Raw genomic sequence first — 16,218 nt, forward strand, 5'->3', positions numbered from 1 at the left:
GGCATGATGTCTGAATTGAAAAGCATATGTTTTGATTATCTGTGGTGTTTCTGTTGATAAAGTTTTGCTTTAGTTCTAGCCTTTTGTAGTGTGTTAGATTTACTGTCATGTTGTAGGGTGAGGTTGACTCAATTGCAATGAAGAAACCCAAGGAAAGAACTCAGCTTTTTGAACAAATTAGTAATTCAGGGGAACTTGCTGCCGAATATACAGAAAAGAAGAAGATGATGCAAAAAGCAGAAGAAGATGCACAGTTTAGCTATAACAAGAAGAAAAATGTGGCAACTGAACGCAAACGTGCAAAGTTAGAGAAGGAAGAGGTAATATAAAGAGTAGCATACAGGTTATTGCTATTTTAGTCTATGTAAGATGATATGAAAATGAATTATATTTATATCCCGCTCTTCCTCCAAGGAGCCCAGAGCGGTGTACAACACAACAAATGATTTAGGACGAAGGCTTTCTAAATATATCATTAGAGAGATTCCATTGCCAAGCACAAAACACCAACAGTATTCTGTCAAGATATGCCAGCAGCAACTGTATACTTCTCCCTCCTTTATTTTGACTGTTCTTACCATGTAAAGCCCTATGTATCCAGAGAATTGCCTGCTGGTGTCTAGCCTTGCCCAGAATGTGTTTAAAAAAAACAAAAATGAAATGAGAATAAAATTGCAAACTTGCTGGATATCCGAAATTCAAGTCAGGTTCTAGAGTTCTGACTCTAGAAGATGGTTTTAATATGAGCAGTTATTTATAGGAGTTCAGTGCTAAATGGAATATCTGTATATGGATATATAAGGCATAGCTCATAGTTTCAGTTATAAAATGTATGTAGTGATAACTTTTCTGAATGCCGTATAGGTCTAAAAATTGTAACATGAAAGGCAGTAAAGTCTCCCTGCCTCAATTTACTTTAACTATGTGTGTGGAAACTCCAAGAACTAGGTTACTGATATCCTCTTCTTTTCCTGGGTTAAAAGCTGATGTTTATGGTTGGTTTTGATTCATATTTTGTACTTTTGGACAATTCAGTCTTAGTAATCTCCAGGATGAGTAATTATGTAGAAAATACAAAAACAGACTAAGATGCTATCCATCAGTGAGCAATTTTTGCAAGCAATCTTTAACTGGGGTGGAGGCAGATGAAGACGTAGAAGCATGAATAATCAGATAATGAACACACATTCTAGGAATAACCTTAAAAGAACCTGATGTGGATGTTCAAAAGTGTGCTTAGAAAAAGAAAGCACAGAAAGATTTGGTTAATTATGTACAAACGAGTAGGCCCATTCTTTGGCCACTCCAAATCTAAATAAAGTGCTCCTTTGTGCTGGTGCAGCATGGAGTTGGCTACCCACAGCATGGCTGGCTCCATTCGGTACTGCGTACTTCCAGTGTGGAGGGGCCTTCTTTCTGGGAAGCTGAGTCCCGTACCATATTCAGCAGTGGCTGGGATAGCAAATGGGGAATGGGATGATGTGTGTGGGGAGTGGTGAGAGAGGTAGTTTCTTTGCGCTTTCCTCCTAGAGTTCTCGGAGAAAGCACTCAGAGGAATGATTTCTCCTACTTTAAAAAAAAAAAGCCCACCTCCCTACTAGAAACATGCAGTAGAGATAGCCATGCTGCTGCAAGCAGCACCAGTGAGATTATGCACTTTATTTGGCTTGGGAATGGCTGAAGCACAGGCCTACAAATGAGGTGTTAGCCATGCATCAAACGAAAAACTAACTGCACAGAAATGATCTTAGCTGAGCTGCTGCAGTTCTGTCAGTTTATTGTTTTTACCGATTCTTTACCAAGCTGTGCAAACTGATATCATCTTATAGAGGGGAGATACATGCAGCTGATTTTTAACAGAGTCATTTTTGCTCAACTCTGTTCACAGGCAGAGCATTACCAGATGCTGTTCGAAGAGCTGAAAGAGTGTAGGAGGCAGTTGCAGCTTTTCCAGCTATATCACAATGAACAAAAAATTCATGCTATAAGCAATAAATTGGCTGCAAAAACCACTAATGTTGATACTAAGAAAATCAGCGTTTCTCGTGCTGAAGATGAAGTGAAAGCCAAGAAAAAGGTGCTTGGAACACTAAATAGGAACCTGCAGTATATTGAAAAAGAAATAAAGTAAGTGTATAGATCCACCTAACTCGTGAAATGCTTGTCTTTGTTTGCTACCCATTAGGGATGTGCAAAATGTTCCAATGATGAAACATCCCGACTTGAAACAGGCCGTTTCAAGCTCGAAACAGGACACCCTTTAAACAAAGGGCCTGTTCTGAGCTTAGAGCAGCAAAATGTTCTGAGTGCCATTTTGGATGCCTTTTTTCCCTCTTGCTGATTGGTTTTTTAGCACTGGCTTCTGATTGGCTTGCGATCTCCTTGTTTCTTGGTTGATTTGTTGTCATAGAAATCAAGTGTTGTCATGGGCAACTGTGCCCCCATTGGCTGGGGGGAAGGAGGAGTGGGGGGGACCACTTTTGGAGGAAGTTTCAAAATGTATTCAAAAGGACTGAGAGGCAGAAAGAGCCCTTACAGTCTCTTGAGGAGGAAGGAATCAAGGAAGGTTTGGTTTTGTGCTTTTCTTTTCTCAGTACTGAGTACAATATGCTATGCTATTGCTGCTATAACTGTGTGGATTTGTTGGGTCTCAGATTGACAAAGGCAGAACTTGGGTGCCTGCCTTCCTTGAGTTGTGGTTTGCTTTGTTTTGAGATAGTATTGTTGTGAGAAATGGGCAGTAGCAGCTTTCTGGGTGTTATTTCTTGGTGATTGCTGTGATGAGTTCCATGTTTGGCTTTGAGACTAACATCTGCATCACTTACTGCTCTGGTCTGCTCTGCAATCTGCATTGCTAGGTGTACTCAGTCAAAATGTGGCTGAACTTGCTCTTGCTGGGCTTATGGCTCAGTGAGGGTGCTGCTGTGGGAGCTGTTGCAATGCTGGGAAGTAACATAAGGAGTCATTACTTGTGCCAATGACATTACTGCAGCTCAGGCACTATGGCTGAATTCTGGGTCAGTGATCCTTTTTTGGTCATTTTTGGACTGTGTTTGAAATGTGTGTTCTGTCTTGAGAGGGACAGATTCCCTTTTACTGTGCACTTCTGCAGTATCTTTCAAGGAAGGTTTGCAAAATGCATTGCACTCTGGGAGTGCAACTTGTTCTGGCCATAGGGAACAGTGGGGAAACTCAAAATGCCTCACTGTTCTCCATGGATAGCTGCTAGGGACACCAAAGTGGGTTGTGTTGTAGGGCATTATGGGAGCTACCTACCATCCAACCCACAAAAGAAATGGACAAGCGGGTGATTTTTTTAACAATTTGTTAATGTTTCCCCCAACCTTTTGGGGAAAGGTTAAACATTTGTTAAAAATCGCCCGCTTGCCCATTTCTTTTGTGGGTTGGGTGGTAGGTAGCTCCCATCATGCCCTACCACACAACCCACTTTGGTGTCCCTCAGAGCTACCCATGGGGAACAGTGGGATGTTTCAAGTTTCCCCATTGTTTTCTATGGCTGAATCACTCAAAACATTTCACAGTCCAGTGTGACCAGTTGTTTTGACTGAATGTTTCTGTCATTTGCATTTTGAGCTTGAAACAGAACCCATAATGCATCTCATGCACATCCCTACTAGTCTTCTGTATCTGAAGGTGGTGGGTTTGTGTTCTAATTTTTAAAAATTATTTAACAATAGCATACATTAGTTTCCAATGCGTCACTAAACTTAAATACAAGTTTTAAAAGCCAAACAGGCTTTCTAACAGGCACTGACATAGTGTCAGCCCCATACTAGGGGCTGGACGACTAGGGGCTGGACAACTAGGGGCTGGATTAGGACCGGGGAGACCTGAGTTCAAATCCCCATTCAGCCGTGATACTAGCTGGGTGACTCTGGGCCAGTCACTTCTCTCTCAGCCTAACCTACTTCACAAGGTACACCGCTCTGGGCTCTTTGGAGGAAGAGCAGGATGTAAATGTAAAATAATAATAATAATAATAATAATACTGCTCTCCATGTGGATTCCCAAAAGTCGATTATTTTAACTTGTTAAAGTTAAAAGAAAAATTGGAAGTGAATACATCAGGAGAGTTAGAAAAATCCTCAAGTCCAAACTCAATGGCGGGAACACCATACAAGCCATAAACACCTGGGCTATACCTGTTATCAGATACACTGCAGGAATAATAGACTGGACCCGGACAGAGCTAGAGATGCTAGATTGTAAGACCAGGAAAATCAAGACCAGGAAAATCATGACCATCAATCATGCTCTGCACCCCCGCAGTGATGTAGATAGGCTCTACCTCCCTCGCAGCTCTGGTGGAAGAGGAATGCTGCAGGTCCATCAAACAGTAGAGGAGGAGAAAAGAGGCCTTGAAGAATATATCAAGGACAGTGAAGAAGATGCACTTAAAATGGTCAATAATGCGAAACTATTCAACACCAATGAAACAAAGCAGGCCTACAAGAAAGAACAAGTCAAGAACCGAGCAGAAAAATGGAAAAATAAGCCCCTGCATGGTCAATACTTGCACAATATAAGTGGACAATCAGACATCACTAAGACCTGGCAATGGCTTAAGAATGGCAACTTGAAGAAAGAAACAGAGGGTTTAATACTGGCTGCACAAGAACAGGCACTAAGAACAAATGCAATAAGAGCAAACGTAGAAAAGTCAACAACAAACAGCAAGTGCCGCCTTTGTAAAGAAGCAGATGCAACAGTGGACCACCTAATCAGCTGTTGTAAAAAGATCGCAAAGACTGACTACAAACAAAGGCATGACAAGGTAGCAGGGATGATACACTGGAACATCTGCAAAAAATACAAGCGACCTGTAGCCAAAAATTGGTGGGACCATAAAATGGAAAAAGTTGAAGAAAATGAAGATGTAAAAATATTATGGGACTTCCGACTACAAACAGACAAACATCTGCCACACAATACACCAGATATAACTGTAGTCGAGAAGAAAGAAAAACAAGTTTAAATAATGGACATAGCAATACCAGTGGATAGCAGAATAGAAAAAAAGAAATAGGAAAAAAAAAATCACCAAATACAAAGATCTACAAATTGAAATTGAAATTGGCTGTGGCGGAAGAAGACCAAAATAATCCCAGTGGTAATTGGCGTTCTGGGTGCAGTTCCAAAAGACCTTGAAGAGCACCTCAACGCCATAGGGGCCACAGAAACCACCATCAGCCACAGGGTGGATTTGATTTAAATCAAACTGATTTAAATCACGATTTAAATCACTAGCAGGGTGGATAAAAATAAAAAAAATCGGATTTAAATAGGATTTTTTTGATTTTTATCTACCCTGCTAGTGATTTAAATCGTGATTTAAATCAGTTTGATTTAAATCAAATCCACCCCGATCAGCCAATTACAAAAAGCATCTTTACTGGGAACAGCCTATATTCTGCGACGATATCTATAACAGCAACAACATTGACAATAAAATTCAGCCATCCCAGGTCCTTGGGAAGGACTCGATGTCTGGATAAAAGAAACCAGTCAATAACACCTGTCTGACTGTGTAAATAAATAATAATAATACTGCTCTCCATGTGGATTCCCAAAAGTAAGGAACACATGCCATTTTGTTTGCAAAACATTGGTTTGAATTCTGGCCTCTCCCAATTTAGGTAGTGCATCACCTTTTTTCTTTAACAGCCAAGTCTTATAGTTTTAACATTTAATTTCTTATTCCTGCATCTGTTGGCTCTTTTCACATGCAAGGAGTACAAATTCTTCCTTTGGGGAGGAAGACATCCTGACAAGGGTAACTTTTCCCATAAAGAGGAAGACCAAACTGAACTGCTTCCTTCCCCGGGAGATCGCAATGGTAAACCCCTCCTGTCTTCTACCAAAGACAAGCACAGGGCTCTGTGGTTGCCAGGATTCGACACCGACTCAAAGGCACACTTCTGCTCCAAGGCCAAAGGCCTTGGATTAACCAAATAGGATGAGAAGGGAGTCTAAGAAGAAAAAGGGTTTTTTTGTTTGTTTGTTTTTAAAGTGCGTCTGCAGTAATTTCGCCGGTGTTTTGCCTTCGGCTAGCTGTTTATCAGAGAAGAAGAAGAATTGCAACCAGGTGTGCTGCAAAAAGGGAAATGTCCATCCAAGACATGTTTAATGGTGTCCACTTCTGTGTATGTTTTCTTAAGTTCATATTTCAACTTTAATTTATTTCCAATTTGCAAGTTATTTTAATTCTTAAGTACCAAACCAGAGAAGTTGTAAAATCTACCACATCTGTTCTTGAACTGTTTCTTCACTCCTCACTTACATATTCAGTTCCAATATCTGGATTTGGTCTTGTTCATTTTATACCCAGATACCTCACTACATTTATTAATTAGATTCCAATCATCTTTAAGTGATTTGCATTGATTGATTTTTAAGGCTGACATCATCATCAATGTGCAATGGAAGTTTGAGTTAATCCCCTCCAATTGTAACAGTGTCATAATATTGTCTTGTGTCCTGATTGTTAAAAGTTTTGTTTCTGTGCAGTAGTTGGGAACTAGATAATCTATAGTCTTGCATCTGTTGAAGGAGTCTTCAGAAAGAGGTTTCTTTAAGTAGCACTGGAGTAATACACACTTTTTTAGCCAACAAGTTTAAATTAAGCAGGTCAAATAACTGATCTAAACTTTTATTTTGAATTGAAGATAGGGTGCTGTTTGAACACTGTTCTGCTGATCAGCAACAAGTGAGAAAAATGGAGAATTAGGATTTCCCCTGTGAATTTTTCTTTTTTGCTGATGTGGCCTATAATCCACTGTGCTTTCTGGTAATGCATTAGCATTGGTTGTTGAATTGGTTCTAGTTAAGTGACTTCTAGTATTTTGCAGTTGGTTGTTGCTATGAGTTTCTCATCTGAAGGAGAAAAGGTGATGACTTAATGAAGTTTCTCAATGTTTTTGTGGTGGTCAAGTTATTCAAAACATCTTTGTTGAAGGTTGGCATATATATCCCTTTTCTAGGTCTCTAGAAGTGTTGTTGAATCAAAAAAGGCCTCAGTATATTAAAGCAAAGGAGAGAACATCTCACCAAATAAAAAAAGTAGATATGTCTAAGAAGATCTTAAGAAATAATATAAAACAACAGGCTAAACAAGAAGAATGTAAAGAAGAACTGGAAAGAGAACTAACTGATATTGATAAAGCCTGGAAAGCATTTGAAAAGAAAGTTGAAGAAGAGATACTGCACCGAAGGAGAGATGTTTTGCTGGAAGAAGGTCAGGTAATTATTAGGACAGGCTGAGATATGTATATGCAGAGTGCAAAACAGGGTCGAGTTTAAAACCTCTGGGTGACTTCAGACGTGTACTTACTACATAAGGACTATTTTTTGTCTTTGGTGCTCCATGCTGCATATATTAAAAACTGGTTTCAGAGTAATATATTTCCATTGCAGAGAATTTGGAAAAATGTGACCAAGAAAATGGCTTGCTTATATTGTATTATGAAGTCTGTGCTCTTCACAACAGTGGAACTTTTTTGGGGGGGGGGGGGGTTGAGTTTTCTTGACTGCTTTAATGTAAGGTGTCCTCTTTCTCTCGTTCGTGTGTGTATGTACTTGTATATGTTTGAACACAGATGACACAGGATGGTGACAGTTGGTTTCATATGAAAAAAAATCACTTGGCCAGTAAATAATAGTTTCAATCAGAAGTGATTTTAAGCCATCTTTCTAAAGTGAGACTGTTAATATTGAGTGTTTTTTTAAAAAATTTAAGACATTCTTTTTAATGCCTTTTTAATGAGTGGAAATTTAACCAAAGCGATTTTGGTTAAATGAGCTAAAAGAGCTCATTTTTTTCATTAAGTTTATATACTGCCTTTCTTTCAAACACTGGAACAGATAATGTAAAAATCAGGGGCATAGCTAGGGGAGGGGGGGGCCTTTGTTCGCCCCTCTCTCTGGCAGGCCCTCAGAGTGAGGGAGATAATGAAGAAAACAGGAAGGGGTGGAGTTGGGGGGCCTTCAGGAGATCAGGTGCCCGGGTTATTTGAACCCCTCTGCTCAATTATAGCTACACCCCTGGTAGAAATTAATAAGTGAAATCAAGAAATTCGTATGTTAAAAAGAAAGATAAGAAATTGTCATGTGCTAACATCTGCATCAAAAATTGAAATATATTAACAAAGTCAAAAATGAAGATAGATGAAATAAAAAGGTCTTAAAGATCTGCTTAAAACAGCTCATGTAGAGTCCTATCGAACATTCTTGGGCAAGGAGTTCCATAGGTGTAGCGCCACCACAGAGAAGGCCCTGTCCCTCATGTCATCAGTCAGTTTGGATTAGTGGCAGATCACAGAGCTGTGTTTATTTAACATAATCATTGTCCAAAACTCATTCTAATTCAAACAGACTTTTGGTAAAAGCTTAGATATGAAAAAGAGTCCATAAGAGCATGAGGAATAGGGTTGCCAGGTCCAGATGGTGAAAAAAGTTGGTATCCATCACCAAAAAAAGCGGAAATAGAGTACACTTTTTTCTTTTTTTAAAAAAAAGGGCTTTTCACACAAAAAATTCCACTTTGCATAAAATTTGCATGTTTATTGGTATTATATATGCATATTTTGATAAAAATTGGAGAATAAATACAGCTCACCATTGAAGCCGATGACCAGGTGAGCTATATGCTCAGTCTGCTGTCTAGGTGCAGAGTTTCAGGACCCCTGCTTCTTAACTGTAAATTCATCTCCTGGTTAGGTTTACCACACACACAGTCCTCTGTCCTTCCCCATGGGTCACCCAGCCTGCTTTCCCCAGCCAGGCCAGCAGCCTTAGCCCTTGGCTCGAGGCAGAGCAGCCAGCTAGCTACTGAGCCAGCCCCTTTGCTTGCAGGCTCAGTGGTGCATGCATGGCCTCCCACTCGCTTGCTGTTCTTTTCCCAGCGATATAATTACATAAAATGATAGTCATGCACAGCGATCACCTGTTGAGATGTAAGGCTGAACTGTCTTCTATGGAGACAAGCTGACCTGCCTACTAGCTTGAAGTACACAAATTAAATGGGCATGTTTAGAAATCTCAGAGTGCACCCCAGGGGTGTGTGTGTGTGTGTGTGTGTGTGTATGAGTTTTAACTAATTTTGAAAGCAGTCTTCAAACACATCTCTTTGTGACTCTAGCTTTTCCCATCTCTGAGGTTTCATTCTTCAGGCTTTTCAATGGGAGAGTTTCCCTGCATTTTCTAGGAAAGTAATGTATTTGGGGTTTGGTTGTGGGGTGTGTGTGTGTGTTTTGGTAGTCTGGGCAAGGTCTGGAACCTACCTGCAAAAACTAGACAGATGTTTCTATATTTTGAGCACTAGTCTGGGAGTTTCCTGTCAGTGAATGAGTGAAGCCCAAGCAGTGATAAATAATGAGCAATATAGTGAGCTCCACACTGGGGAAAATTCAAAGCTCACAGTCCCAGATTTCTGCCAGAGAATAAAAAGACACAATTTTACAGCTGTAAGTAGGGTGCTGGAAAGTAGGGAAGAAAAGGCAAGGGAGCAGGGGTGACCCCTATGTCTTAAGGGACCTGCCTGGTAGGGGTGTGCACGGAACCGCCAACTGCGGTCCACCACTGGGGTGGGGGGGTCCCTTTAAGAGCAGCGGGAGGGTTTTCTTACCCCTCCCACCGCTTTCCCGCTCTGGCGCTCGTAATCCGTAGAGTAATTGGGGTGGCAGGACACCTCCCTGCCACCCCTTCCCCGACGTTGCTTGAAATCCCAGGAGTCCTTTGCGCACGCACGTCTCCTGGGAATTCAAGCAACGTCGGGGAAGGAGCGGCAGGGAGGTATCCTGCCGCCCCAATTACTCTACGGATTACGGACGCCAGAGCGGGAAAGCGGCGGGAGGGGTAAGTAAACCCTCCCGCCGCTCTTAAAGGGACCCCACCCGGACCGGTCCGGAGGCTATTTTAATGGCTACCGGTCCGGGCCCATCCCTACTGCCTGGTGGTCTGGCTTCCCTCACCCTACCTTGGGGTCTCTTCCTAGGCAAAATGTTCTGTTGGATCCTAGCAGGGAGAAATGTTGGGGGATGGGGGAGTGACTGAAGAGGCTGTAAGTGGGGCTTTGGAAGGTGGGAGAGTGACCAGGGTGAGCTTTAAGGCTTGGTGGCAAAACTGCCCCTTTTGTCGCAGCAAAAAAATAAAACTTCATGTTTGAAACTCAAACCCACAGGTACACTCATACAGTTTTTCACATTTTATACCAGAAAGTGGGTGTAACTTGTAAACAGCATGCTTGTCTTGTTAAACAGCACTTATTCTACCTATGTCAGTTAGTGTGGCAGAGATTAAAAGAACTGTCTCATAACTAACCACCTCAGGCAAGGAGAAAAAAATTGTGCTAAAAGTAAGTTCCGCCTACGTAACTGAATGATCAAATCCTGGGCTCTATCCTGTTTAACATTCAAACTATGGTTCAAGGAGAAAAACACAGCATTTCCATTCAGATGATCATCTAATCACATGACAGTGACTACCCCACATTCTAAATCCTGCATTACATCTAGTATTTAAATCCAGGGTAGAGAATGAATGGTTTTCCATTCGGATGATCATTTGTACATGGGTAGAGGAGTCTAATCATGTGCTGAAAGTATCATCTGAATACTTTTATAGAGGCCCACTGTAACACCAGCATCAGCCATTGGAAGAATACTGTGGTGTGGTTGGATAGGGCCAGTTGCTCTCCCCATGAGAAATAGAAGAGATTCACCACTTTAAAATGTGCCTTTTTACTCGGTTAGGAGGGGTGGCTACTAACTGAGTAGTTTGTTAGCTAACTGAGTAAGTTTAGTTAGCCGATTGCTAACTGAGTAGTTAGCTAACTGCTAACGTCTTGCTGCCGTCACCATATGAAGGAAGCAAGCTGCACCTGCCGTGTCCATCTACTGAAGCAGAACCTCCCCTCTGGCTTCCCCGTTGGATGGATGGTCAGTAGGATGCCAGCAGGGTAAGGAGACAAAGAAAGAGAAGCTGCTCATGAGATCAAAGTGTTCTGAATATACAAAATGTCCAGCCGCTCCCCAGAATTTTGGACAACAAAAAAAAATTTGTTCGGTCCCTCAAATAGTCTCTCTTCCACCTAATGCAAAAAAAGTCATTTGGTCCCCAAAATAGTCACATGTCCTCTATAAAAGTCCCTAGTTGGCAACCCTAATAAGGAAATAAGAGTTGAAATAAACACATCCATCTAGCTATACACAAGACTTTGGCCCTAACCAAGTTCTCGCCAGTCAGCTTCCGGACAGCTCTCTCTTCTGCAGTAGGCCTCTGGTTCCAGCCTTCCAGTAGCGCGCTCTCTCTCTCTCTCTCGCAGTAGACCTTGCTACTTCTCTGCCCAGGCTGGCAGATTTGAACTCTTCAGCTCTTGTGAGTTTCATCTTCCATCTAACAGAGTGATTTCGGCAGCTTCACAACCGACTAACTCAAGCTGCTCAAAACCTTCCCTAAAACACATTTATACACTATCCACTTCTTTTGAATTAACTAATCAGGGCAAACATAAACCAGATGAAAATTTACAGAATCCAGACAGAACTGTTAGGAAAGAAACCTTGAACTTTTGACCTGATGAATTCAAGCAATATACAAAATGGAGATAGGCAGCCATTTTACAACAGAAGCAAACATAACACAATATGGAGAACAACCAAACAAAAACAAAATGGAGGATTAGGTTCCATTCTTCACGTAGTGTACAGTCTCTCTTGTCAGGAAGGGGAGCCATCTCAAGAGTTCCTTTTCCTGTGAGAATATCAGTCCCCAGGAATCTCATGGCAGAGCTTTATCACTTGCTGGCTTATGACTGACTGACAATAAACATAACTTTATCACCCTGCTGATAGAGATGCCTGGGAGCTTGCTCTGTGCACTCCTTCCCAACGATGCCATTGGTTCTGTTGCCAGGTTGCCTGTCAGCTTGTTGGGTCAACCCCTCGCTCCTCATGGGTGTGACTGTGTGCACCTGCTTACCGTGGCCAGACTGCTCAATTCCCGAGAGCAAGTTAAATACAAATCATTTTGAAGGGATATATTATCTATAAATTATTAGTCCTTAAAATTCAGAAATGGACGTTTCTGAATTTTTGTTGTTGCAGTAGTATGCATAGCTCTTGTTTTTCAAAATGTTTTTATTTGAGTGTGTCATACACACACGAAACAGAAGTACCAAGGATAAATGGGGATTTTAATTATTTTCAATTTAGAAAAAGTATGTTATGCAATTAGAACTTGAACTTAGTTCTTTTCTATTTGCTGTGCTAATTTCTGCGGGTCAAGGACAGAAATAAAGATTGATTGATTAGTTGCTTTTTATTTGCCAATACTTTATCAGTCAGTTGGCCCACATAATAATGTATATGCTTTTATGTCCAGATAAATAAATATAAGGAGCTGAAAGAACTAGTGAGAAAAAAAGTAGCTATATTGTCTCAGCAGCAGGAAAAACTGCAGTGGGAGCAGAAGGCAGATCAGGACAAGATGTTGTTTGATCAGCGGAGACAAAAAGAAACAGAGGTACTTTATTGAATTAAAAATGATTTGAGGGAAGGAGTTGGTTTTGAATCTACTGTCCTTCTCCTTGCTCTCTGTATTTCTCTGTTAATCTTGGTTGAGCTGCCTTTTTTTTTGTCTTGCTGTCAAGAAATGGTGTTTTCACAGCTCCAGTTTTACTAGAAGACAGTACTAAGGAAGTCCCTCCCCCCTCCCACTTTCCCTATTGTATCAATACAGTCCTATAACGGAGGAGCTGACCAAGATCTTCTAGAAACATGAGCCTATTGTGCTCTGGCTGTGGAAATAGAGAATGGAAAATGTTACGTGCCTTGAGGGCTGAACAAAAGTCTGTAAAATAGGAAGCAGTCCTTTCCCCACAAATTACAGACAATTATCCTTCAGTGGTGGTGACAATCCAGGAAAAGATTACTCATCTCACTTACTTTGGGGAAGGGCTATGCAAAATGTGGTCGTCGTCGTCGTCATCATCATCATCATCAATTTACTGATTTTCAGAAAAACGTTCTCAAATCAGTTTGCATAGCAAAAAAGAAAAATTGCTCCTTGTCCCATAGGGACTCACAATCTAAATAATGACTTGTGCTTTGTCCCATTCAGTTGCAGGAGCCTCCCCAGGAGGAGGGAGCCTCCCCCAGAGGCAAAACAACCCAGAAAATTAGGGGATGGGTGGTTGGGATAAAACATGCACAATACTTGTTTCTGTTACATTTACACTTATTTTACTGTGTCAAAACACATAACTAGATGTATACAGCTTAGCACATAAAATTTTCTCTTTTGAAAATAAAACTAAGGTATTTATAGTTTGAAAATGCCATAAATATACTAAACAATAATGACAAAGCATGTAGAGCTAGTGACTGATCTGCAAGCTGCTGCAATCTGAAGTATCTGGCCATGTCTGAGATATTACCTGTTGAAAATTAAGGAGGGGGAGTTTGAAATAAGTACCATCAACACTAGTAAATAAGAGGTAACTTCTATTATCTGAAATTTGAAAGTCTTCCTCATGCAATGAGGAAAGTATGAAAGTCTTCCTCATTCATACTAGAAAGACCAAGAAACTTTTCTGAGTTCTCTATTATTAACAATATTATTGTTAATATTATTAATTGGTTTGTTTGATCTAAGATCGTAAATAAACAACTAACTATTATTAATTGGGTGAATTCTGAAGTTTTTTTGGAAGGGGAATCTCTGGTTACTGATTACCTGGAGGTGCTTCCTGTATGGGGCAAAAGAAAAATCAAAGTAACAAAAGGGGGAAAATTGTAAACCAAAAGGTGCTAGATTGGAAATCTGCTTATCTGAGTGACCAAAATTGGTTTTGGGAGACTGGGACAAAAAAGATGGATTGGTCCTGATATCCTAAACTGGTAGTCTTTGATTTTAGGGGAATCTGGAGGAGATGACTCAGTGGAATTGCTGCCTTGAGGAGGAATGTGAAGAAATGCAGGAACGTACTGGAAATCGATTGGCAATGAAGAGTTGGGACTTGTGGGTCTTGAGAATGACTAAGAGTGACTGTGTGGGGGTGTTTGGGCCTTTCTGCAGTCCCCTCAAACAGATTGGAAGTCACTATCATGCTTCCCTCTGTACCCAACTCCCTTGGCTACTATTTTGCCTTAGCGCAAATGTTGTTTTCTCCCAGACCATAGTACATGTGAACGCAAGCTACTCCATGCCAGACACCTCAAATAGGAGTGTCTAGACAATCCAGAAACAAATCTCTGTAACACTGCTATGACATGTATCCTTCGGGATCATCAAATATGCTACTCCATTCTATCCATATGGCTGTAGAGGACACTTTGACTATCGCTATGACAGTCCTTATTTTCATTCTCCGAAACATGATTACAATTGGCCGAAAACCGGTCCCCCAAATACAGTAAAAAGCACTACAAAGTACCCTACCATGCTCTGTGGGTCCCCAGCTGTCCCTCAGTGCCGCCCCCTGGCTGAAAATTGTGGATTCTCCCCCCCCCATCTTTTAAAAGAAATTGGCCAGATAACATCCCCAAAATACAACAAAAGGCACCACAAAGTGCCCTACTGTGCTCCACGGGTCTCCAGCCATCCTTCAGTGCCCCCCCAAAGCCAAAAACCAGGCAAAAATTGCATGGGTTTTCCCCCCGTTTAAAAAGAAAGAAAGAAATTAGCCATAAAATGGCTCCAGAAGTCAAATTAGCTGCCAGAAAGAACCTCCGAGGTCCTTTCTGGCCACCCCTGACCCGTGGATACGCGGGCTTAACAATTTTTCTGCTTCCCCACCCAGCATATGCCGAGGCTGGGTGTCTATTACCCGACCGCAGAAACCTGCAATTAACGAGGTTCTCATGTACTGGTGTTTAACTTCTACTTCTGAACAACCTCAATCACTGAAAGAGAAAGCGATGTTGTACTTAACATGAATGTTCCTTCTTTTCAGTGAATGAGGGTTATTCAGACTCATCTAAGGTTGTTTTGTTGCTGCAAGATGGGAACGTTTCTGATTCCCAGAGCCAGTAGTTCAAAATAGTTTGCGTCCTGGGGATGACTTCCTGTCTTAACTTCTCTGAACTTTAGTGGGAGAGAGAATTTTCTTCCTCATTGGTAAGTTACTGTTACAGAAGTTAATGGTTCTTGGAGTCCAAGTTAGGTTTTTATTCAGTGCATTACATCCTGTAACTGGTCAGGCTCCTCATACTGAAGAAGCCATGAAGTCCAACCATTCAGTCATTTGCATTGCCCTGTCTCTGATGCATGTGGGATGCGTAATCCAAGTCTCTGAATGTTCTCCATCTACTGAAAGTGAGGATCATTCGCAGTAAGTCCAGCATTCCTTTTTCATAAAGTGGTATCTTATGACATTTGTTGTTTTATTTAGAGGAGTATAAAGCAAGTTGTGGAACAAATAGAAGATCACGAAAAACGGGTAGAGAAACTTCAGGAATACAGCAAGAAATGCTCGTATGTATTTATAAAATCTGATTAAACTGGAATATACCGCTTTTTGCATCAAAACAAATGTAGATTACACTAAAATCACTTGCTAGTGTTTTTTATTGTTTTTCCTGTTGTTTATTCAGAAATTAGGCTGTCAAATAGATATGAAAAATAATACAAGTGTGCCAAATATAGTTTGAGGTACCAGCTGGTATTCTCCATGTAGACTGGTAAATTTACAGTGTTGTGGGTGGGCTGAATTTCATAAGAGTTGGCTGTATAAGTAACGTAAACCCAGATTGGACCACTGTCCAAAACAAATTAAAACCCACAGAGATTTTTTCAGTGATTTTAAGCATGCATATCTCTATGCTGGATCAGGATAGGGATGTGCATGAAATGGTTTGTGCACTACCTGGAGGCAGGGAGTGGGTTACCTTTAAGGAGCAGGGAAGGTGCCCTACCCCCCCCCCCACCGTGTTTCTTCTGCTGGCGCTGTCTCCAAAAACGCTGGTATGGGGCTGCTACGTACCTCCTTACAGCCCTGGTCAGCATCCTACCAGAAGTGGCTGGTGTGCTTGTGCATGTCACGCATGCCACTTCCAGTATAAAGTAGTGCCACTAAAGAACTACTCTATCTAGTGGCAAAACAGACAATGCTGTGTACTTCCTTGCAGCTCTGGTCAGCGTCATACTGGAAGTGGCTGGTGCACATGCCTGACATGCACCAGCCACTTCCATTGCACAGGC

At 41.3% G+C, this 16,218-nt stretch overlaps 1 protein-coding gene across 9 annotated transcripts in view; it reads left to right on the forward strand.

Annotated features, from left to right (window-relative positions):
• SMC1B (structural maintenance of chromosomes 1B) overlaps window positions 1-16,218 on the forward strand; it is a 73,030-nt gene that overhangs the window by 10,375 nt on the left and 46,437 nt on the right. For 7 of the 9 annotated variants that reach the window (XM_053254867.1, XM_053254865.1, XM_053254864.1 and 4 more), the window contains exons 5-9: window positions 117-320; window positions 1,889-2,127; window positions 7,002-7,260; window positions 12,400-12,540; window positions 15,410-15,492. In XM_053254867.1, coding sequence (XP_053110842.1) covers window positions 117-320; window positions 1,889-2,127; window positions 7,002-7,260; window positions 12,400-12,540; window positions 15,410-15,492 — 926 coding nt within the window. The remainder of the gene's footprint in view (window positions 1-116; window positions 321-1,888; window positions 2,128-7,001; window positions 7,261-12,399; window positions 12,541-15,409; window positions 15,493-16,218) is intronic. The other 2 variants (XM_053254869.1, XM_053254871.1) reach the window with 2 other exon arrangements.

This window comes from Hemicordylus capensis, chromosome 5 (assembly GCF_027244095.1).
Source record: "Hemicordylus capensis ecotype Gifberg chromosome 5, rHemCap1.1.pri, whole genome shotgun sequence".
Taxonomy (NCBI): domain Eukaryota; kingdom Metazoa; phylum Chordata; class Lepidosauria; order Squamata; family Cordylidae; genus Hemicordylus; species Hemicordylus capensis.